At 41.8% G+C, this 24,308-nt stretch overlaps 2 protein-coding genes across 3 annotated transcripts; both read left to right on the forward strand.

Annotated features, from left to right (window-relative positions):
- Window positions 1-395: 395 nt before the first annotated feature.
- MED6 (mediator complex subunit 6) lies at window positions 396-12,040 on the forward strand. 2 transcript variants are annotated; one of them, XM_054275996.1, is made up of 8 exons: window positions 396-479; window positions 5,592-5,751; window positions 6,760-6,851; window positions 9,009-9,091; window positions 9,812-9,920; window positions 10,373-10,488; window positions 11,107-11,134; window positions 11,520-12,040. In XM_054275996.1, the coding sequence occupies exons 1-8, from the start codon at window positions 458-460 to the stop codon at window positions 11,645-11,647; spliced, it is 738 nt and encodes a 245-aa protein (XP_054131971.1). In that variant the 5' UTR covers window positions 396-457; the 3' UTR covers window positions 11,648-12,040. The 2 variants fall into 2 exon arrangements, with proteins under 2 accessions (XP_054131971.1, XP_054131970.1); XM_054275995.1 differs by lacking the exon at window positions 396-479 and having other exon boundaries at window positions 5,447-5,751.
- Window positions 12,041-14,284: 2,244 nt separating this feature from the next.
- On the forward strand, window positions 14,285-22,864 carry LOC128936435 (disintegrin and metalloproteinase domain-containing protein 21-like). The gene is given in 5 exon segments (XM_054275371.1): window positions 14,285-14,314; window positions 14,950-14,980; window positions 16,983-17,049; window positions 17,051-19,441; window positions 22,708-22,864. Coding segments are annotated over 5 exon segments (2,676 nt in total).
- The last annotated feature ends 1,444 nt before the right edge of the window (window positions 22,865-24,308 follow it).

The following is a 24,308-nucleotide window of genomic DNA, read 5'->3' on the forward strand; positions in this document are numbered from 1 at the left end:
AGCTGGATAGATGTGATGCTGAGCAGCAACCTGTGGCCCACATCTCTTTCACTTTGAAAGTGACCGGCAAATATCAGCGGGCCGAGGTCAGGTGAAAACGACCGCAAAACCCTGATATCTCCCCTTTTGAGCAAACAGCTCCGAACGAGCATGTCAATTTTCGGCAATGCGCCGTCGTTCTGGTTATGCACCACTCAGGCGAAGCGCAGCTCACTATTCCTTGTGGTAGGACGCTGGGCCAGCACAACCCTTCGCGTCAGGGAGGTGTTTCCCTGCTCAGCCACCAAGGGTCGGGACGAGGGGCGTTCTCCGGGCACATGGCAACCGCCTCCCCGCCGGCCCCGCCTCCCGCCGGCCCCGCCTCCCCGCCGGCCCTGCCGGCCCCGCCTCCCCGCTCCAAGGCCGCTTCCTGCGCGCCGCCCCGCCCTGCCCCGTTCCGGACGTGCTCCGCGCGGCCATGGCGGCTGTGGACATCCGAGGTAGGACCGGGGCTCGGGCGGCGCTCGGGGCTCGCTCCCCGCGGCTTCGGGGCTCTGCTCGCCGGCCTGGGCTCAGCTCCGCCCGCGGGGCAGAGCCCTCCGCCGGGCGGCCGCAGGAGGGGGTCGGTGTGGTGGTGTGACGGTCCTTGGAAGCTGGAACGGCTGGGCAGTGAAGCTGCCCAAAAAGCAGCTTTCTTGGATGCGCGGAAGGCTGCGAGCATGTGCGCAGGCCGCCTGGGGAAAACAAGCTTCCTTGTGGTAGACTCTGCCTTTTCAGGGGCGATAAAGAGGTCCTGCAATGAGATGGCGACGTAAGGGAGCAGCTAAAAAAGAGAGTTCCCGCTCTGAAGTGTGGGAGAAAGTGGGAAGCCCTGGCGTGTGTATGGGACTTGCACAGGACCGGAGCAGCGAGTGGGGCTGGTAATCTTAAGAGCACTGCAGGTGGATGTGGTGAGGCAGGCCAGGTGTTAGAAAAGTCGGAAAGAAAGCTGAAGTAACAAAAAACATTTGGGTGTGGAGGTGTGGAATCAGGGATATGAATTAAGAGAGATTATGTTTTAAAGCAGTGATATTTGACTGAGGTATTGAAGAGTATTATGTTGTAAACAAAGTAGAAGTTAAATTGTTGTGAAGAATTTGAGCTTTCAGAGAAGTGGGGGTTCAGTGGCCACAGGAAAGGAAGTTATTTTTCTCCATAAGAGTTTCTGGATGGAATAACATCAGAAGCGTGTGTGGTGGAGCCTCAGAGAATGAATGAGAGCAGGTATTTAGGAAAATCTCGTGAAGGGTCAGTTTTGATAATGCCCCAGATGTTTTCTCCTTTTTTGTCTTCAACTTCTTAATGGTTATTTGTGGTCCTGTGTGTTTTTCTGACTGCCTTGTTTGAGATTACACAAAGGAACTATGTAGACAATTAATGGAGGAGTGCTGTATTAAGTTATTAGCTGATATGAGAACCTTCTGTCTTACTCCAGATAATTTAGGCTCCCTCAAAGTCTTTTATCTAATATAGTTCAAAATACTGAGTAGGTATCTTACAGACACCTCCACCACTCCCTTCTTCCTGGGCTTAACTTCACTCTCAAATTCTCTAACTTCACTCCCCCAAGCAGCAAAGGTGAACAGGGAATGGGGTTGTGATCAGTTCATGTGTGTTGACACTGTCCCTCTGTCCTCCTCACCAGGAGAACGCTTGACAGCCTTCACTGCTCCATGGTGGGATCCCTCCCACAGGAGACAGTCCTCCATTAATTTCTCCAATGCTGTTGTTCCAAAATGGGCTTTTTAACCTGGTAGAAGAAGCACATCTACACAACAGAGTTGAGGTATCTGATTGACTGCTCTTAAATACTGTACCAGCCTATATGTCTGAGAACAAGGCTTCTTTACAGGTATTACGTTCATATTGATACTCTGAGCAGCAAACAGTACTGTGCCCAGGATGTCCTTTTCAGGTTCCTTTGAGGTCTGGTTCATTGGTAAGCAGATTTGAGCTTTCCATGCTCAGAAAAAGTTACTTGAGCATTCAGCTTGCATGTTAAGTCTTGTCCTGACAGTAGAAGAGGACGTTGTAGCACATAGAAACTCATGAGTCAGTTTAATATGTCCAATTGGGACAGACCATGAGCTGTAAAAATGGCCATAAAACCCTTTTTCCCATTGCCCCAGCAACCTGTATTGTAACTTTACTAAGCAGGGCCTTGCCTCTCTTTATTACTGAATGTGTGGCTCTGCTGTAGATCAGAAGTCTGTTCCATTTTCTGGTTGTACTGGAGCTATGAGGTCTGCCAAGAATGCCTTGATGTTTTCCACCAGTCCCCTCATAGTCAGAAATAATGTTTGCCTCTAATTGTCCCTTCCTGCCTGCCAAGAGTACATTGATTCATGCCAAAGGGTGGGAGCCCTTTCAGACCCCAGTGCCCCCTGCCTATTGCTCTCCAATGGTACTTGTTTAGTACTATTCTCTTCCTCTTCACTGTAAACAGGTATTGAATATAGCCTGCATAACTCCCCCAGTTAGGGTATTAGTCAACATGATAGTTTCCAAAAGCTGATACATTCCAGTAAAGCAGATGTAAGCCTAGCCACTTTGATTAAGTGGTGTGAGTAAGTACTGTAAAAATGAATGGGACTCGGGTAGGGGTGAAGCTGATAATAATGTTCCCTGAATTTGGGGAACAGAAAGGTTAGAAATTAAGGTAGAGTGTTGGATGATCAATGGGTCTACCTATGAAAAACCATCCCAGATTTCTCTCCATGACACATCAAAACTAGTGATGAAAAATCCAGAATTTTGCAGCTCTGAAAAATTGTGTAATTTTGCTGCGTATCCCTTTGGGCCTACCATCATGTGGGACTATCATTTAAATTCAAAATAGATATTACTGAAACTACAACAACTGCATTTTCACCAATCCAAGAGTATTAAAATATTTTATCTCCACAAATTTTTGAAATCAGGCCATGTGTGGCCTAAAATACAGGTCATCAAGAAATTTTGTTTAATCCATCTTGGTGTCTGAAATTGGCAGAAGTAATAATGCCGATCAATATTCAGCACTTAAACCAACCTGCTCACAGTTTTTAAGGACCTTCTGTGCAGGATGGTTATCTTGGTTACACAGGCAATCCCTCACTTTTCCAAAATTACCAAGATTTCTGCAGCACCCAGAGCTGGGTCAGGATGGACAAGTGCCCATTGTGTCCCAGTGAGCATGGCCTCTGACCTGCCTTACCCTCTGGGCCAGCTTTGAGGCTACTTTGCCAGGTGAACATGACCTTGCAGCTCTGCAGGGCCTGGCAGCTCATGGGGCTGCTTGGCCTGGCTTGTGTTGTGCTCGGCATCGGGAGAAATGTGAACAAAGTGCTCCAGCATGGGTCCCCCAGAGGGTCACAAGTCCTGCCAGCAAACCTGCTCCAGCTTGGCCTCCTCTGTCCAAGGGACCAGAGGTCCTGTCAGGAGCAGGCACCAGCGTGGCTTCCCACGAGGTGACATCCTCCCTCGGGCATCCCCTGCTCCAGTGGGGGCTGCTCCAGGGGCTGCAGCTGGATCTCTGCTCCACTGAGGGGGACAGCCACCTTATGGTCTGTGCTTGTCTCTGTAGCACATGGGGGAGCTTCCAGCAGCTTCTCACTGAAGCCACCCCTCCCTACCAAACCTGGTCAGGCAAACCCAGTACCCTGTCAGGCTACTTTACTGTTCCTCTTGCCTTGTCAGAGCATAGTGCTGGGCTACCTAGCCGATAAGGCCAGGTTCAGCACATTGTGTGAATTACTCTTCTTTTTTGCCATGGATTGCTGGCTTGTCTTCCAAATTGTCTTGACAATCATGACAGATTGGCAGTATTGTCACAAGCACTTTACTTTTGTATCTGTGATGCAAATTCCACAAGAAATGCTTTGCACAAGATGTCCTATTTCTGAAAGGAACAGGAAAGCAGGAACACCATCCTTTCTTATACCCAAAATAAACAGTACACCCTTCAGTATGACAGCTATGCCAGGTTCATGGTTTGTTTTATTCTTCCTCTCCTCTTCCAAGAATAGTTAAGAGAGCAATCTTGCTAGTTACAAAGGCAGTTATAAATACTGGCACTAAGCAGCTGTGGATAATTGAGTGTTAGAATCCAACTTTATATTCCATTTGACAATACATTTATCAGTCTATATACTGCATGATAGCTATATATATATATATATATAAATATATATATCTCTAAAGCTCACCTGACAATCCTCTGAGAAATGCAGGTATTGTTAATCATACAAACAAAGAAAGTTTGTATTTGAAGTGTAATGTGAGAGCTTATTATGAGAAGAATGCAAGTGCTTAAGATTTTAAGATTTTTTGAAAAGCAAGCTCTTTTGGATTTGAATGGCATTTGGAATAAACAGCATTACCACGACTTGGGTGCTTAATAAGGGATCTTAGTGCTGTGTTTCTGAGATTTCCTTTTCTGTAGTGAGGAGGGAGAATAGTATATGTGAAATAACTTGAATGTCTCTAGACTTCTCCATCCCTTTCCCTGCCTTGCATGAAACAGTTGGGCTAAAAATTCTGACATTAGCAAGGAAAAATGGTTTACATGTAGCTATTTCTGTTGCATTTTCCCTGGTTTGCTAAGCACGTAGTGTTGCTTTATAACGCTTCCTCGGAGAAGCTGCTAGTAGTGTATGAGCTGACATTTTTGAAAGTGATCTGATGATCCTTGAGCATGCTGAATTGTCACAGAAGTAAAATAAAATATTCTCATTGGAATGATAACTGGGAGTTCAGGGTATGCATATAATGCGTGAACTTTAGGGAGTGACTCCTGTGAGGAGGGAATTTGAGATCTTCAGTCAGTCGTCAGTAATTTCTCATCACTTAGGGGTTTTTTTAATCTAAACAATCCATGTCTCTTCCTGCTTTCTTGTGTCTAGAAAATTGTTTGTTGCTGCTGTGATTTAATATCAGTGAATTTCAGAGTTTTTTTCCAAGGTTCCTCCTGCATCTCCAGTGTTAGCAAATGTGTTGCCTGTGGAACTGGTTGTTGACACTGGTTTCTTTGATGTGCCTGAAGAACATGTTGCTGCAGCGTGATAACAAAATGCAGGGACTTTAATTCATATTTCCCTAAATCTGTAAGAATTTAACTGGCCTATTATGCCTTGTAGCTTATAAAGTATGTTCATTTTAAAAGCTTGCTTTTTTATATAATTGTTAGTGTTCAGTAGTTTGATACCTGTAATATCCACTGAGTTATGGAACAAGGAATTTGCTGTAGGCAATTTGGCAGATTAATTTTATAGTCGGGACTAGAATCTCTCTTGTTCAAGGTTACTGGGAAGCATCTGCCCAAAGATAGCATCTTTGTGTTTGCTGTTGTCTTTTGGGTTGTGTTGGGTTTTTTTTGTTTTGTTTGTTTTTTGTACACTGCTAAGAAACGTGCAGAAGATTAAAGGTTATCAATTATTATTTGAACTCTATGAAATTCTTCTTTCTTCTTAACCGGTGTGTTTGTGTTCCATCTCCTTTCTCTGCTGTAATTGTTAACTGCTGTCAATTTACTCTTGGATGTATTTGTAGTGGTTTTGACTGCTTTGATACTCAATGTAGGTTTATTTTCCCAGATAATCTGTTGGGGATTTCCTGGGTTGACAGCTCCTGGATTCCAATATTAAACAATGGGAGTGTGTTGGACTATTTCTCAGAGCGAAGTAACCCTTTCTATGACCGAACATGTAACAATGAAGTGGTCAAAATGCAGAGGATGACCCTGGACCATTTGAAGTAAGTTGTAATTTGCATCTGGTTGATGTGCAGTATCCCTTGTCCCTCCGTTCAGAGGCTTTGGTGACTGAATGGAAGCATGCTGGAAAGCTCATTCTGTTCTGTTTTTAGTCCCACCACGTTCCAGCAAGGCCAGCTTTTTCTGTATTTGGATGTTTTCTACTTCTTCTTCTGCCGTCTCAAGGAGGTGTTAAGCTTGAAGGATTCTGTGTATCTTGTGAGATTCCAGTAAACCCTTTAGATATTTCTCTGACATAGAAAAGCTGTCTTCTCTCATCCTCCCTCCTCAACAGCACCTGAGTAGTGTAATGTAGTTAAATGTTTTTTCTGCAGTGAACAGAGTTTATGTTAGGGGATACTTTGAGTTCATAAATAGTTTATGTTTCCATATACTGCTGGCTGTGTGCCATAATTAGTACATAATTCCTCCAAAGAGCTGGCTTTTTAGTGTGGATAATAAGAGCAGTGAGTGTTGTAAATAAACTGATCGCATATGGTTGTGTATTGAGATTGCATGTGCCAGTTAACTTTCTTTTTAGTTCCCCATCTGCTATGCTGAGCACAAGCAAGTTGTTTGAGAACTATTTAAAGACTTCGCAATATGATGGGGAGTTTGCAATCAGAGCTAGAAGTCCGTTGGTAAAGTCACTTGTGCTCAGTGTGATTGCAGAGAGGCCTTTACATCAGACACACAGATGGTCACATCACACACCAGTTCTTTGTTGCTGTATTTAAATGACATCTCCATGATGATAGATTGTTAACTTTCTTGCTGTTTATCTGTTGCTGATATATTCTACTTGTGTTGTGTCACAGTATAATTCTCTTTGTCTATGCACCTAGGGTTTGATAGCTCAGGAAAATCCTTTGCCTTTATTTACTGCACATTATAAAGAGCTTTCAAAGCATCAGAACTTTGTTGGTTTATTGCTCGGCCCTTTAGTCACTCTTCATGTCCTACAGATTTTACTTGGAGGAAAATGCTTACTCTGGTTGTTTCTTTCTCAGCCAGATGGTTGGAGTGGAGTACATCCTTCTCCATGCTCAAGAGCCCATTCTCTTCATTATCCGAAAGCAGCAAAGGCAATCTCCAACACAAGGTACCGTCGCTCACTTCCTGCCCCTGTTGAGAAGCCAAATCAGTCCGTTGTCTTTATCTGTTCCTAAATTGTGTCTAAGCATTTCTGCTTCCTCTTTTCTCTCTTAATCTCCAGTCTAACTGGGAGGGTATGAGGCTTTGTGGTGGGGAGATCCTTTCTGCAGCAGTTCCCTGCAGTGTGCCAGCAGCAGGGAGTGCCATCTTGTGGGGAAATGGGAACAGCGAATGAGAGTGTGCTGCCCTGTGCTACATTTTCCTACGGGAAATTGCTAATAGCATTCATTCCATTTATCCATTAGGCCATGCAAGAGTGTCCATATCTTCTTGTGATGGAGTCTTGTGGTAACAGCACCATTCCTTCCTACAGTGTTATTTTCCAGTTTTTAAATCAAACACCTTAGCTTATTTTCCCCATCTGCGTGCAACTGGCTTTGTTATTCCTTTTTAACCTTGAGTTTGTTTGTGTATGTGTGATTAATCAAACATGTAGCCACATTACAATAGTTATTGGATTATCCCATCTGTTTACCACGTCTTCATATAACATAATTTAGGTTATTTCAGAGTAAGTTTTGTAGGAAAGAAAGGCAGGGTTAGTGCTAACTATTTCTTCTTTTTGTTAGGGGTTTAGGTTCTGTATATGCATTTTGGTCTTTACAGGGCTTTGCCTTATCTTGTAATGTTTCTTATTTGCTTATATCAGATAACAGTCTATTTACATTGCAGTTCCAAATTGAGAAAACATGTATGATCGATTCTTTAGTATGTTGTTTTATTTCTTTATTAGAGATTTTCAGCATAGCTTCTGAAAGTGAATATAGAATTATTATACAGCCCTTAAGAATTATTATACAGCTACCCACAGTATGTGTGTTTAGACTTATGCTGTAAGGCAGATGTATGTTTGGTGGAACTTAACTGTTTTCCCACTGTGACTGTAAAGTTTGTGCTGGGTACCTTAATTGAGTTGCATAGTTCCCTAGCTGAGATGTTACCATGTGTTTTATTTCATCAGGGTACAGAAATGAGTGTATTTGAGACATGGGAATGGGGATGTTAAACTGAGAATTATAGAGTTCATAGCTAGTGTAGAATACTCAAATACAACTGATGCAGGCTTATCTCATGACTTCTGTGTGTTTTTAAAACAGAAGTATTTATATTTGAAATTCTTAAAGATTTTTGAAGTGATATTAGAAAAATCTTTAGATCAATGATTAGGGAGAGTTGCCTGTCTGGGAGAGTAGGCCCTGGTACAGAGCTGTGAGACAATAAAACTGCAGTTCTGTGTCTTGCTCCATTTGTAAAGAAGTACTAAGCATCCTTCTGTTTTCAAGGAGAAGTGGGTACTGGCTGTAATATGCACCCAGCTGTCTGGGACTGCTAATTTAAGTAGGTGTCCATGCTTCATAAAATGCAAGTACTGGATGAATTGTTAGTAGAGATGGAGGAACTGGAACACATGTGCACAGGTAATGTCCTTAGGATTGTGAAGCTGGGTGCATTGCTATGGTTTCTCAATTGAACAATATTTGGCAGAGTTACAGAGGCAACTGTAATGTTCCTCTGCACTGCAGCTCTAATGAACAAGAATTTTTGATTGGTCAGTAGAAGTTCCAAATCTGATTTAGCAAATGCCTTTGGAAGGTAGTCTTTTTTGGCAGAATGTTACTAATTTAGAAAAACATGCTCTGTGTGTGCTTCACTCCATTGGGTCTGGGAAGTCTAGCTGAGAGGATTGTAGAAGTTAGAGAAAACTGAGTCCAGAACAATGATATCTTACATTGTAGTGGGCTTCTATTGGTAGCCAAGGCTAGTGGAATTACTTCCAGAGCAGTTCACTTGACTAGTAGTAGCTCTAGTGTACTCTGAAACCCCAGTTCTGTGAAGCAAATAATTTGCTTGCAATAGGACAGGACTTCACAGCACATGCTTTTCTGTCTGTAAAGCAGACATTGTTTTTTTCTCTCCTTATCAGTCTGTGTCTAAAGTACAAATAAAGCACCTTGAAGGAAAAGGTTAACAGGAGAAAATTTTGTGTTAAGAGAAATACTGCAATTTCTCAGTTGCTGCTACGACTGAAATTCAGCAACAAATACACAGTCTTCAGCCAGAGCTTGAAATTGATTCCACGTTTTTCTTCTCTTCCTTCCCACAGTTATACCATTGGCTGACTACTACATTATTGCTGGAGTGATTTATCAAGCACCTGACTTGGGATCTGTCATTAACTCCAGAGTTGTAAGTGTTCTGTGCATTTGATGCACACTGGTTTATATCCGTTTTTACTTTTGGTTGTCCCCCAGGCTGTTTAAATATCTCCTTCACTATTCTGAGGAAAGATCTCGTGTAGTAAGGGTGCAGTAACTTAAAACAAACCCCACTGATTAATATTGTGTGCATCCCACATGAAAATGCAAGTTCTTGTGAGAGTGCAGTATTTGCGGTATTGCCCAGAAACTAGGATACATTAAGGATGAGGGATCAGAATAAGCAAAGCTACACAATTGGCAGAACAGCGTGAAGTTTGAATAATCAAAATTTTAAAATTAGTTGACATATGTATGAAGTAGTAATTAAATACATAATCAGTGAAGCTTGCTTTGGAAAGGTAATGTTAAGCTAATATTATATTTATTTTTAAATGAGGCTTGTGTTTTTAATTGATGTGGTATTTCTTCTTAAATTGGATGCTCAAGTTTATTTTGATTCCTTCTGTTCTTGTAAATTATTGGTTTTTGGCAAGTTTTTCTCTGTCAGTTTATAAAAGCACTCCAGAAGAGCCTTGTGAGAACCTGTTAAAGAAATTACATTCTGAGTCCAAATCTAGATATTCCAAGTTCCCTTCTCAGAACAAAAATGAATACAGAGTGTTAATTTTCAAATACCTATCTTCAAAAATTTACATTGTGTTTTCTCCCTGAGTTGTGAACTCAATGCCTTACATTCTTGTCCTGAAAGCTCACTGCAGTGCATGGAATTCAGTCTGCTTTTGAAGAAGCTATGTCCTACTGTCGCTATCACCCATCCAAGGGCTACTGGTGGCATTTCAAAGACGAGGAAGAACGAGGTATGATTGCTCTTTCTCCTGCATACTTTGGGAGAGGAAAGGAATGTAGGGGAAAGCTTGAGGCAATGCACAGTGATGGTGGACAAGTGAGATGAAGTTTCTGAAGGGTAAGTTAGGGCTCTCTACCAGGTAAAAGGAATTTTGCTCTTCTGTGCTGGTGGGAATGAACATCAAGGCATAGGTGGGAGATGACAATAATGAACTGTGTGTCAACAAAGTGGGCAACTCTTGAACCCACTGGGGACCAAAACACATTTTCAGAAGCAAATCAGTTTGTCAGGAGGTAAGAATCATCCTTAATCTGTCTTCCACCAAAAAAACCAACCTATGTCAGTAAGAAAATGGAGGAAAAGTTCAGAGGAGAGACAAATACCAACTTGTCATACAACAAAGAGCTGCTAAGAGAAAATAAATTTTAATATATCTTTCTCTGATATTTCTGTGACTTGCAGAGAAAACTAAACCAAAAGCCAAGAAGAAAGAAGAACCAAGCTCTATTTTCCAAAGACAACGAGTAGATGCTTTGCTCTTAGACCTAAGACAAAAGTTTCCACCCAGATTTGTCCAGGTATGACACTCAAAAGCCACAGTTTTACTGTAACTTAGAACTTAAAAGACAGTCACATGGGTATTTAAACAGGGGAAACTGAATGGGAATTTTGTGTATTTCTGCAATACTAACATGGACTAGATCACAAACTTGACATGGAAGGCTCATAATAGTGTGTAGGATCTCCATTTGTAATCACTGGAGTCATTAAGGCCTTGGCAAAACCATTGTTCTAGAGACTCACTAGTTAGTATGGAAATTCTTGGCATTCTGTGAAGTTTTTGTGGTTACCTCTGATTGTCTTTGGTAGCCATTTGTTCCACTAAGTCTTCTGCTTGGGAGCAAAGGAAATTAGGTTTACAGCGTCTCACAAAAGTGCTTCTCAGCCAGTCCTGGGAAAGAGTAGCTAACTGCATATTTTTGTCTTTAATGTTTTTCAGTTGTCAGAGGAAAAACTGGATGTTATAAAATATTAACTGGATTTTATTTAAAGTGTATTTAGGGACCCATTCCACCCTCACTTCTTAAATATAAGAGTGCATTTGCTTGCATTTAAATCCTAAATTAATGGCAGGAAGTGTTGAGAATTACAACTTTGGTTCCACTGATGTGTTGGTTTTTTTTCTTCCCTCACAGCAAAAGCCTGGAGAAAAGCCTGTCCCAGGTAAAACTGTAATATTTTCACAAGACTTAAAAAATAGACTCTGTATGCAGTATCTTATCCTTCAGTTGCCATGTAAGCTCCTGCTGCTACTGCTGTGAGATGGTTTGGAATTCTGGCATTACCAAATTGTGCAAAGTAATGGGTCAGAGTAGAGACTTTGAGTTGATCATAGGCAACCTCCAAACAGGAAATGCATGAACTGTATCACTTCAATCTTTTCCACCTTTTAACTGATATAAGTATGAATTTATTCTCTGCTTATCATTCTTACACCTTTGATATTAATGTTGCCTTTGTGGCATTAGCAATATTTTCTAAATACTCTGAACAGTGTTTTAGGAATGAAATTCAGAGGTTTAACTTTCTTTTGCTGTTACGTCTTTAGTGGATCAAATCAAGAAGGAACCAGAACCAGTCCCTGAAGCTGTCAAGACAGAGGAAAAAGAGACTGTAAAGAATGCTCAGAGTGCTGGTGCTAAAGGACCACCTGAAAAACGAATGAGACTCCAGTGAAGGAAGAATCTATTGCACATCTGGATTTGTCAGAACCTAGAAAACATAGGATTCTTGCTCTCTTTTCTTTATATTTAAGCTCTTCCACTGAGACTGATAATTCAGGGACTGAGATCCCTGTAACAGCTTTTTCTGTAGAAACCTCTCATGCAAATGTTAATGTCAGGATGTGGGGTGCCTCAAAGGAGGCAGTCGTCGTCTTATTTTGAATACTGACTTCTGAGAATGGTTTTTACATGGACATGTTCAGCACCCTCCTGAAGACTTTACAAACTCCTGCATCCTTTGTGTCTAGGTTTCCTATGTAAAAAGAAAAAAACCTTTTATATATAAAAAGGAATTGGAATTCTTGGCAAATAAAATTCCTGGCTGCTGGAAGGCTTTTCTTAAATGTATACCTTTTTAGTAGCAAAATACATCATATATGCTGGCAGCTTTTTTTTTTTTTTTTTTTGCTTGGACATTGGAATGTATTGTCTTCTATTCTGAGGAAGAAAAGTTAGGTTACCCACCACAAATTGCTGTGCCTCTAGTGTGCTTGGGATAAAGATAGAAGATTTGCTGACTGGACCCTCAAATCCTTGTAGTTAGATGTCAGGAGGGTCTCAGTTTCTAGATATTCTTGGACAAGGATTTTACTTAATGGTTAAGCTGATGGTTTATTATGCAAGTTAGTGTTTTGGGAGAGAGATTTATGGTGTAAAACAGGCTAAGATTTCTTGATGTTGCACACTCAGTGAAGCTGTTTATATTTCTAATTTTCCACTGTAACTCAAATATATCAATCGTGTCTCTTCCTCTGTGCTCCTGGCACTTCCTTGTTCCTTTATTAGGCATGTGCCTTTCAGACTCACGGAAATGGGACAGGGGAAGAGAAACATCACTGACACCCATACACTTATTTAAGCATATTGCTTACACAGACCTTTTTTTCCCTCAGAAAAATTAGAAATCATCTGTTGAAAAGAAATTACTATTAGTTTGGTTTTGGTTTTTCACTGAAGTAATGGAGTGAACCTTGAAATAGTTTGCTTTCTTTCCACAACTGTCACCTGTTTTCTGTAAGTAAACTGTAGTTAGCAAGAAAAAGGTTTGTACACAGCAACCAAAATGTAGATAAACAGAGTAAAGTACGCTTAGATAGCTGTGTCAAATTTATCTTCAGGTTACAAGACATTCTTTTCAGTAGCTTAGCTCTCCAGTCAGATCTGTTTATTACTGAATGATAGAAAGACCTGTCAGGTCTATTTGTTACTGAGTGATAGAAAGATCCATGTCAGTTTTGTCATATAATCCAAAGCGAAAATGTTAAAAGATGCAGATATGCCAATAGCTTTTCTCAGTTAATGCAGATACAGATCTGAAATTCATATATTCATGTACTTGAGTGTGTATTAGGTTTATTTCACGCCTAGATCAGGTTTGAACAGCCATTTCTCAAAATGTTGATAAAAGTAGATAAGAAAATAGTGTGACTATCAGATCAAGTGAAAATATAGAAAGCAGTTACTCTGGGATGCTCAAAACCAGACAAGGTGGTGTGAATGTACTTAGAACAAAAGGGGGTTTCATTCTTTCTTGTATTATAGAAATGCCTCTGAAAGCAAGTAGTAGAAGAAGCACAAAAGCCATTCCCTTATCCACCCCCATGAAGGAAATGCAGGATTTCCAGAAATAAGACATGAATGGTGAGGCACCTCAGCAGTCCTTGCTGTTGATGGCCAGAATAAAGTCCTTGGAAATGGCCATTAAATGAGCTGAGAACCTGTATGTAATTTGGGAAAAGTTAGCAACACAAATGACAGACTGCACTTAATGAAGATCTAGGGTATTGGGCTTCAGTTGTGTGGGGTTTTTTTGGTTTTTTTCTTTGGTGCTTTGGTGGGGTCTTTTTGGGTATTTTTTTTGGTTTGTTTGTTTTTTTAATGGAGAAAATTATCTATTCATGCACCAAGGAAATATTTAACACTACTAGCAGAAGAAAGCTTGCTTATTGGTGAAGGCATATACAGCTGTGGCAAAAAATGCATGCTGCAATATAGTATGAGCAAAATATTCTATCAGTCACTGGACTTCACCTGAAATAAAGTGTGTTGTGCAAGTCAATGTCTGAAAAGGAATTTCCCTAAAGTAGAAGGGTTTGATTAAGGGCAGTAAAATGAGTAGGACAGAGTTTCTCCTATGATGGCCCTGGGAAGACAAATATTAAGTATTTATAAAACTGAGTAGTGAAACAAATAGTAAAGTAGAGGACTCTTGTTCCGTCTTGTAGTACAAGAAGAGAGGGACGTGTAAATGAAAGTGAATTGGAGTTACATTTGGACTGAACCATTATACTCCATGCTCAGAATTTGAGCTGATCAGAGATAAGGGTGGAACATGAAGAGGCAGACTGTCCTCACATTTATATCAGCAGCCTTTCTGTCTTCTGCAGAAATGCCTGGTGTTAGCTGGTGTCAAAGGGCGTTAAAAGGGATGGATTCCTGGTCTGATCCCGTCTGAGTTAAAGTGCCAGCATCTAAGCTATTCAGAGGATAGCAAATGGCTTCCATTCATGAAACAAGCATTTGAATGTGATCAGCCTTTTCCAGGGGAATGATCTTTCCTTAAGCAAACTACATTTTAAAACAGTAAGAGATGTTACCAGTATGTTGATTTCTAGTAGCTGTCCAGTGCTGAAGGTTTGCCCTATGAGGAACTGAAAGATCTGCTTCTGTTACTCGCTGACCAGATATTCAACAATAATTTCATCACTTAAGTGAGCTGAGATATTAATTTACTGAAGTGACATTATGTCAGATATTACTGGTGAAATGTTAAGCAGATTCTTGTTGTCAGTAATGTTTTTCAGTGCATGACAATCTAAACCTTTTCTCTCTTGGTATAGAGTCTGACTGTGAAGTCCAAAGTCCTTCCAAAGGATGTTCAGTATTTCTAGCTTGTAGATAAAAGGGAAAGAAGCAAGCACTTCTGAAATCTGTTTGTGCATCAGTTTCTTCTGTATAAAGGAGAGATTTAGATGAACAGAACTATCTCTACTTTTTGCTCTTAGTTAATAACCATTTAGACTTCAAAAGGGCTTTACTTTGCCTAAATCATGGAGTAGCAGGAGCTGAAAAATACCTGGAGCTCTAGCAGAAACAATTCTCCTCAGAGCCTGAAAGTACATACAAATGTTTGCATACCCATGAACAGCGATGCATATTTGCATGTACGTGTGTGTATGTTGTACAAATGCATGGAAAAATCCAGCCAGACTGTAGGAGAGGGGCCCTCTGTGTGCCTCAGTTTACTGTGTAAAGCTAATGGTATCTCAGGTGCAGCAGAAATACTGTCTGTCATCTTTTCATTAAGTCAGGTCTGACCAGGCTATATGTTGGTCTCACACATTTCCTCTTTGCCACTCTGCCCCCATACTTTGTATTTTGGTAGCCCTTTCCTAGGAAAGAAAGTTAAGATGCCATCTGGTCAGTCATTATGTTCTGTTTGCCAGAGCAAGCTGTTCTTGGAGCAAGAAGGGTATAAGCAATAGGAGGGACAAGGCAAAGGGGAGAGATTAGCTTTATACTAATACTTTGAGACCTGAGTATTTTCTACTTTTAACTGTATAGCTATGTTTATATTAAAAGAGAAAGTAAGTAGTAGGCAAGTTCATGTCGAGGGATGGAAGGGGTGGTAAGGCATGGCTCTTGCAAATTGGCTGAGTGATTTAGTAGGGTCTTTTGTATAACTTAAGCAGTGATTGCACAGCAGAAGTTTGCATGTAAAAATAGCACTACAGACTGCACGCAGATTATGTAACAGGATTTTTCCATTACTGTGGTCTGAGTTATATTTATTTCAAGAGACATAATCTGATGTGATACTCAATACTGAAATGCAAACTGATAATTGAAAAATAGTGGACAAGCATTCAACAGCTAGCTGCCCATAAAAGACCTCACGAGAAACAGTTTATATAATTTTAAAACCAATAGGAAAATAAATCTAAGGCTAAAATAGATAGGTCATGAGTTTGGATGGATATCTAGAAAGATCTTCCTAGATGGATCCTAATAGAAGCAGGCATCCTATATTCATTCCTGTAGTGTATTACAAGGTCTGTGTTGCTAATGCTGGCCATGTTTGCAAGGTACCGACCACAGAATCAAGCACCTTTGGACAATAGTTGGTGATCTCCACAGCTGTTAGTTAGGCCTGCCATGTGCACAGCATAAGGTTCCAGCCCCCTCAGGACCCTAGGGCATAAGGCAGCAGAAGGAGGTTCTGAGCATTCTGCCAGCTGCTGCTTTCTTTCTTGCCCAGCCTCCGGAGGGGCAGTGCCTATCTCCAGTAGTTTGAAATGTTAGGTGTTGCTGCCTGTGCCAGGGTGATGGCCAGCACACAGAAGTTGGTGACAAAAAAGCAGGATTCCTGAGATCCATATGGGATGGTAGAAGGATACACCTCCTGCAGCTGAGAAAGATAAGGTCCGTAGCAGGTTGGACTTCATCCCAAACACACTTGCGGTGCTGAAAAGTTGTAAAGAGTTCCTAAAGGGTAATAGCTGTGGCTATGTTGAATCGCAGCACTATGTGCTAGAAAACCAGTGTGCATATCTCTGTTGTGCAGGACATCCTGTCTTACCACAACCCAGATCACTCTCTTATGGTTGTGTCTTGCCAGAGCTGTATCCAAAATGGGGGTGGTAGTCAGTGGTAGATGTACCTGTAAGTGTTCTCTTTCCAGTGCTATGAAATCACAAGTCTTTAAGAGGATACGATGTCCTCTGCTGTGTAAGGAAAATGGCTGCTGCATCAGTGCTGTCTTGTAATTAAGGTGCATTGTTGTAGGTATGTAGCAGCTGTGGTGTAGATAGGGTTGAGGATTTTATACTTGGTACTATTAGTTTCCATCTATATTCTAGAACATAGTGGAAGTGAATTCTCCCCTGGTTCTATCTTTTTCTTGGAGGGCGTGTATGCTGTAGTAGGGATGTGCTAAGGTCACCACAGGGAATATTTCTGTACTAACTTATTTCTGACTCTTAAGCCTTAGCCCATTTCTGATGTCCACTCGCAAATTATCCTATAATAAAAACAGCAAAACCCAACCTTTTGAGATTTTTAAACAGATTTTCCTGCTTGTGATCTACCCAAATGATCCCTTTCCTCAACAAAAACATCTGTGACAAGGGACGTGAAGGTGAACTGGGGGTTGTCCTTGCTATGTCTGCTCAGGAGGAGAAATAGCCATTAATTTGAAATTAAGATTATTAGAAGCTGGGAATGTGTTTGTGAGAGGCAAATTTACTGATTCCTTCTCACAAGAGCCTCTGTTCCGGCTCAAAGAGCAGGGTGGGCTGCCTGGAGGCGCCCGGGCAGCGCTCGGCGATGCCGCAGGTGCCGTTTCCCGGGGAATGGGCCCGGCCCGGCCGGCACGACGGCAGTTGGAGCCTCGGGGCGGTTCCGCCCGGGCTGGGCCCTTCCAGGTTCTATCCCCGCTCGGGCGGGGGCGGCCGGTACCGGCGGCCGCGATGGGGCCTCTGCCGGGGCTCCTGCTTCTGCTGCTGCTGGGCGCGGCGGGGTGCCCCGGGGCCCGGGGGGCCCGGCCCGCGGAGCCGCGCACCGCGTGGGTGACGGTGCCGCGGCAGCTGAGCCCCCGCCGTGGCGACGACGCCCCGGCCCTCTCCTACTGGCTGAACGTGGGCGGGCGGCCGCGGGTGCTGCGCCTGCAGCCCAGGAGGGGCCTGGTCTCCCGCCCCTTCACGCTGGTCACCTACGGCCGGGACGGGGCCCGCCGGGAGGAGCACCCCTTCGTACGGGACAACTGCTTCTACCAGGGCGACGTGGTGGGGAGCCCCGGCTCCCTTGTGGCCCTCAGCACCTGCGGCAGGGGCCTCCACGGCGTGCTCTGGGTGGAGGACGATACCTACCAGATCGAGCCCGTCCCCAATGATCTGGCCTTTCGGCACATTCTCTACCGCATGGAGGGAGACAACAGCTCCGAGGGAGCCAGCTGCGGACTGACGCCGGAGGTGCTGCAGCAGCAAAAAGCTGTGCTGCCGTGGTTCAAGGCTCCCAAGTCAGCGGGGGAGAACGAAAAGCTGAGGGACTGGTGGACGCACATCACGTATGTGAAGATGGCAGTGGTCGTGGACCACGTGCGGTATGTAAAGTCAGGCAGGAGCAAATCCAAAGTCTTGAAGGACGTCATGCAAGTCATCAATGCTGGGGACATTTTGTGCAAACAGCTTTCTATCCGGCTGTTTGTTATAGGAATGGAGATCTGGACTGAAAAGAACATTATAAATATTACTAACTCTATTGCCCAGGTACTTAATGCGTTTAATTCCTGGAGAAAGTCAGACCTGTTACCTCGGATGTACCACGATGTTGCTCACTTATTTGCATATCAGTGGTTTGGAAGCACCTTGGGATTGGCATATATAGGGGCAGTGTGCGATAAGCACTGGGCATCATCTGTTATTTCCTTCACTGATAAAAAGGTGTCTGTAGTTACTATCACATTTGTCCATGAGCTGGGCCATAATCTTGGGATGGTTCATGATAAACCGGATTGTAATTGCAAACGCAAGAAATGCATTATGTATGAAAACAATGTTGACACTGACTCGTTCAGTGACTGCAGTTACAAAGAGTACTTTGAGCTGGTTGTAAATGGTGCTTCATGCCTTCGTCAGCCACCAGCACCTGGCAGTTTCATCACCGGGATGAGTGAATACTGTGGGAATAAAATAGTAGAAAGTGGAGAGCAATGTGACTGTGGTTCAGCAGCAAGCTGCCAAAGGGATCCTTGTTGCCGCACAAACTGTACATTTACTTCAGGTTCAGACTGTGCATCTGGAAGATGCTGCAAGAACTGTAAAGTCCTTCCAGCAGGAACACTCTGCAGAGCAAGTACTGGCAGCTGTGACCTGCCAGAGTATTGCAATGGAACTTCCCCTCAGTGCCCACTGGATGTATACCTACAAGATGGAACTCCTTGCAATGATGGTGTTTATTGCTATCAAGGAAAATGTTCATCCCATAATGAAAAGTGCCAGCGTCTCTTTGGCAAACATTCCAGGGTTGCTCCTTTAGATTGCTTTAAAGCAGTGAATACTCAAGGTGACCGGTTTGGGAATTGTGGTATTCGTGACAATATCTATTTTGCAAAATGCAGTACTAAGAATGTCTTATGTGGTAGGATTCAGTGTGAAAACATAGTCATAATACCTTTCTTGCAGAACCATGTAACGCTAGTCCAAACTCCTGTTCGAGATAAAAATTGCTGGGGCCTCGACTATCACGTAGGGGTACCAAGAGCAGATGTGGGAGCTGTGGAAGATGGCACACCATGTGGTAGTGATATGCTTTGTATCAACAGGACGTGTATGAGTGTATCAGTGCTGAACTACGACTGCAACATGACAAAGTGTCATGACAGAGGAGTGTGTAACAATCACAAGAACTGTCACTGTGAGTATGGCTGGGCTCCTCCATATTGTGAATCGGAAGGATATGGAGGTAGTGTTGACAGTGGACCCCCTCCACCTAAGAAGGCTGAGAGACTAAAAGTAAGACTAGCGCTACTTGGGTTTTATTCTGTGTGTTTTGTTGGAATAGTCCTTTCCATCCGTTATAGACAGAAAATAGAGGGATGGCTTGCGGAGAAAAAAGCCCAATTCCATAGAAAATTGTTTCAAAGACCGAAAAAAAAAGAAGTTCCTAAAGAAAAGTCGCCTGCTGGTGAGTTAAAATCCACCAAAGATAAAAAGCCAGCACCTTGGGATGTTATTGAGGAACTATCAGAGTGATCTGATAACTCATCAAAATAATTCAGCAGGTTCTGAACAGCTCTAATCTCATGTGATATCATTAAATGCAGAGTAAACCTTACCTCTGTACATTTTCTTTTAAGTTAATAAATGCAGGCAGTAAGGCATGCTGTTCTTTGTACCCTGAGCTCTTAAACTGATGTAGTTAAGTAAACTGCAGGTATTGTGTTTATACTTCATATCAACAGTATAAAAATACAAACTTCTTAAAACAGGTGTAGATAGATAACTTATGTGGTAGGATTCAGTGTGAAAACATAGTCAAAATACCTTTCTTGCAGAACCATGTAACGCTAGTCCAAACTCCTGTTCAAGATAAAAATTGTTGGGGTTTCAACTATCACCTAGGGATGCCAAGAGCAGATATCAAACTCCTTGTTACTCAGTTCAATTTCCTCCTTCACCTAATGTTTTCTATGTTTTCTTCAATTCAGTGAGAGAGATGTTTATGAACCTCTTTTGTCATTGGTTAACAACCAAAGAGAAAAAATCGCATTTGCAGTCTCCACTGGTTCTGTGTCTCTATTTAATTCACATCTGTGACACACAAACAGGTAAGGAGCAGTGAGATACAGCTGTCTGTTTCACAAGTGCTTACAGCTGTTTACAGGGAGCAGCCCTTCAGGAGGAAGGTAGATCATAGGGAACAGGGTCTTCCTTTTGTGGAAGAGTAGAGAAGGATTATCCAAATAACAACCAGTAAGCATTGCATTTCTCAACTGTAAAATATATGTCAACAGTGTAGTGACACCAAATCTGGCATTTCACTAGAACAAATTGTTTTTATTTCCTGGAAATTTTCCAGTCTTGACTGCTGACTGCTTCTGAGAAGTGCTGTGTATTTTATTGTCTCTAAGAGGAGCTGTCTGTGGGGCTCCCCAAGTTAACTGAATTTCTAAAGTATTTGGAATTATTCTGCAAGTGTCCCCTACCTAGAATACCTGCAATATTTGATAGATACTTTATCTGACTATCTCAGGGGGTTTCTTTTGGCTTATTCTGTGATTCTTTCTTCAGCTATAACAGAATGTGTCCTTGCAGCTCTATGGAGTGCTACACAGAAGCATTGTCATTTTAATTTTTTTAACACAACATAAAATATGTCTAACTTCTGAAAAATATTAGGGACATGGAAATACCATTCAGTAAGTTTTATTGCTATTATTTCTATTACAGTAGTAACTAGACCGTTCTATCAGATCAGCATGGAGAGTAGTCTGTTGTCCAGATCACAGTTAAAACTTTTTTTTAAAGGTGTTTCAGGATAAAGGGCTATAATACACATCTGCTAAAAAAAGAATTATTTGTATTTAGAAAATAAAGAGCACACTTTTAGCAAACATTCTGTAAAGGCAGGATAAGTACCCCAACACTTGGGAACACTTGGGAAGAAAGATATTGGTGACTCTACAAATTATTATGGTCAACTCTTGCTGCGTCCCAAATAGATATGTTTTTTAGAATATGCATTTACCTGTAATTTTTTTTGTGTATTTCTTTGGTGTCCTGTATCCAAAAAGGGACAATTACATTATGATGGGATGTGAAATACAAAGCATGTGATTCACAGTTTTTCCCAGCTTCTTGTGTAGAGCAAATGGGTCCTTATATATTTATCTATGCTGTCTGCAGAAATGAGGTAACACATTGTTTGTTTAGGCTGTGCTTATTGTCATGATAGAACATGGATGGTTTTGATTAGATGATGAAAACTTGATCTTGCATTTATGTCAAAAGGCAAGATAACTGCCCTTGACGAACACCACATCTATTCCTCATGACCAGAGACCTCCTTTGGGAGCTGGGGGAGTGGGAGGGGTGTCCTCTGAGAAATAACAGTTGTAATTCAGGTGTTGCAAACAAGGGATAGAAGATGGAGAAGAGAGATGTGAATTAATTGAAAGATGGAGAGAAAAAGTAACAAAAGCACTACACCCAGCACCTTCCAACTACCTGTGCACATCTAGTACCTACTAAAACTTTTTTTAATTTGCTTTTTAAATACAAAAAGAGTGGCAGAAGTTTCAGGTTGCTACTTTGACGGCCTGCCGTTGTTGATCAATAGTATACTATAAATTGCCAAGTACAGATCTATGCTGAGACAGAGAAACACTGGAGTCAGGGAGTTCTTGTTTACAGAGCTGCACACTGAAGAGACAGGTGGAAATGAAAGCACAATTTAGCCCAGAAAGCTTACTTACAAGTGCAGTTTTGGAAAAGATAAAGTAACAAAATGCTGTAGTTTCTGTTTTTCTCTATGCTTAAAGATTGTTCTGGAAAACCAGGACTTCATTGGGAGGAGGCTTTCAGTAAACTTTGGATAAGAGTATTTCTGTATACTTTTCTTGCATTTCTTCTTGGGCCATATGAGCAAGACAAACATTTATCTCAACAAATCCAGTTTATGTTTCATAAAATGTGTAAGCTCCCTTTCTGAGATTTTTCTCCTTGAAAATATTGTTGTTTCTGATTTCAACACAGGAATGAAAAACTTGATGTTCCTGGTGGTTTGTTAGAAATGTCCCACTACTCTGAAGGTGCTATGAAGGTGCAGGTCTAAGTTCAGTCCTAATCTTTCTCGTTTCTTCTTTTTCCCCCTCCTCGTTCTAACTGCATTTTAAAATGCTTTAAATGGATACGAGAACTAGGTTAATATGTAAGTCACTTGCACATGAAGAGGCAATTTGCAAATGTTGCTGCACTGTCTCCCAAGAAATGCGGGTCACTGCAGTTCATGAAATGGTGCTGGAGGAAATAAGACACAACCTGGACTTGTGGAAGCCCATTGCAGGGGGGTTGGAACTAGATGATCTTATATGTCCCTTCCAAACCAAGGCATTCTCTGATTCTGTGAAATGGTCTGTGCCAGTGCAGTAAGGATAGTAAGGCTTAGGTAGCTGTTAATGTGTGGCAGGCCAGTGATAGATGACGCCTGGAGCTGCCTAGGACTAAGTTACAATATACCCGTGTTTCCTGTTTGAAATGTCTTCCTGGCTAAAGAAAACTTTTAAAAACACTTAATATTGCAGTTATCTCAGACCAAGATAAAATTGTTTTTGTTCTAAGCCAAGGCTGTCATCTCTAAAATACTCTAAAATTAAATTGCTGCTAAGGAACACTGTATCTTGAAGGAGTTTACCAAGTACCTTGCAGCTGCTTGCTCACTCTCCTCCCACCCCTCCCAGTGGGAAGGAGATTAAGAAAAAGAAAAGGTAAACCTTGTGGGTTGAGATAAAAACAGTTTAATATTTGAAACAACTAATTTATTATTATTATTATTATTATTATTATTATTAATAATAATAATAATAATAATAATGAGAGTTGAGAGTAACAGAACTCAACAGAAACAAGTGAAGCACAGTAAAATTGCTCACAACATGCTGCCTGATACCTAGCCTATCCCAGAATGTGTTGGGCCCCCTTACAAGTAACTTCTCCAGCTTATAAACAGGACATTCTGTGATATGAAATATCCCTTTGTCCACCTGTCCTGGCCATGCTCCCTCACAGCTTTTGTGCACCTCCTCACTGGCAGAGTATGAGACACTGGGAAGTTCTCAGGGTGAATTGTACTTAGCAACAACGAAAAAATCTATTGCACGAGTCATGGCTTTGCTCATCATTGCAAGTGTAATTGGACCTTGAATGCCTGTCTCCCACCTCTGAGGCAGGTGTTCTAACACTCAGTTTAGCACTAAGAATTAATGTTGTAGCAGTCAGAGATCCAGTGCCCAGATTGTCTCTGCCTGTTAAATTCTGGAATCCCAAAGTGCAGATAATCTTGGAACAAATGCAATCAAAAACATCTGTTATTTTGACTGCAATACCAAACAAATAAAATGGTAGTGTAACACTGAGGACCAGATAAGCTGGTCCTCGTTTTCATCAGAGAGGTTCCTGCAGCATGTAGATGTGGCTGCCCTCACAGTGCCAAGCAGTCGGGTGGTTCAACTGACATTGTTCCCTGTTGTCATTGTCTGTGTTGATACACTTAGATTGTGCTGAAATAGATAAGGATAAATTTTTCCTAGCTATTTCCTGATAATCTATTGGTTCAATAAACCCTGAGTTGCAGAGTGCCAGGTTCAAGTGGCTCCTCTGTTACACAGCAAGTTGAACTACTTTGCCCTTTATTGCTGGGTAACTATCTAGAGTTCTGTAGAGTTCTGAGGAAATTTCTCAAATCTTCAAACCAAACGCCTTCTACAGGATCTAGTTAAGTATTTCTTGCCCCGGCGGTAGCACGGTGTTCCTGTGCACTGTTTGTGTTTCTGAATCTAGATGACTTTGTTGCACCACAGGGTAACTCGGCGTTGGCATGGATGCTCTCTGTGCTGCTTGCCTGTATTGGGCTTTTGTTCTTGCCCATGTTATGAATAAGAAGCTTGACTAGGCCAATATTCAAGCAGCAATTTATTGTTTAATATGGTAAAGTATGAGCAATACAGTGCTGGGTACAGTGGGGGAAGTTTTCCCTCCAACTGCACACTGATAGTTGAGGCTTACAGGTATTTATAGGGGTACTCAGCAGTTTTTTTCAGCAGTTTCTATTTCCAATCTTTTACTCATCAGCAATTTTTATTCCAAATTATTACATCACAATTCTATAACTATTGTGATTTTAATTTCTCAGGATGTATCTCAAAGGAGTATCCCCAGATGGTGACGGTCCAGTTTCCAAAAGAAGAAAGACGACTCCCATCTGGTGGGGTCCAGCTTCCCAGATGCGTGTCCACCCTTTAATTGCAGAGACTAGAAATCTCATAACAGTGATGTCCAGCTTCCCTTTGGTCGAAACCATAAACCCTTGAGGTGATGTTCATCTTCCTTTCTCAAGCT

This window comes from Melozone crissalis, unplaced genomic scaffold (assembly GCF_028551555.1).
Source record: "Melozone crissalis strain CALT ecotype California unplaced genomic scaffold, PUWL_Pcris_2 ptg000018l_1, whole genome shotgun sequence".
Lineage (NCBI taxonomy): Eukaryota > Metazoa > Chordata > Aves > Passeriformes > Passerellidae > Melozone > Melozone crissalis.

What these genes read in the sequence shown, in the direction of transcription:
- MED6 (XM_054275995.1), top strand. Translation starts at nt 5,447, where the DNA reads ATGAAATTCTTCTTTCTTCTTAACCGGTGTGTTTGTGTTCCATCTCCT. An exon ending in CTGTCATTAACTCCAGAGTT is followed by an intron (nt 9,092 to 9,811) that starts GTAAGTGTTCTG and finishes TTGTCCTGAAAG; the next exon opens with CTCACTGCAGTGCATGGAAT. An exon ending in CAAAGACGAGGAAGAACGAG is followed by an intron (nt 9,921 to 10,372) that starts GTATGATTGCTC and finishes TGTGACTTGCAG; the next exon opens with AGAAAACTAAACCAAAAGCC.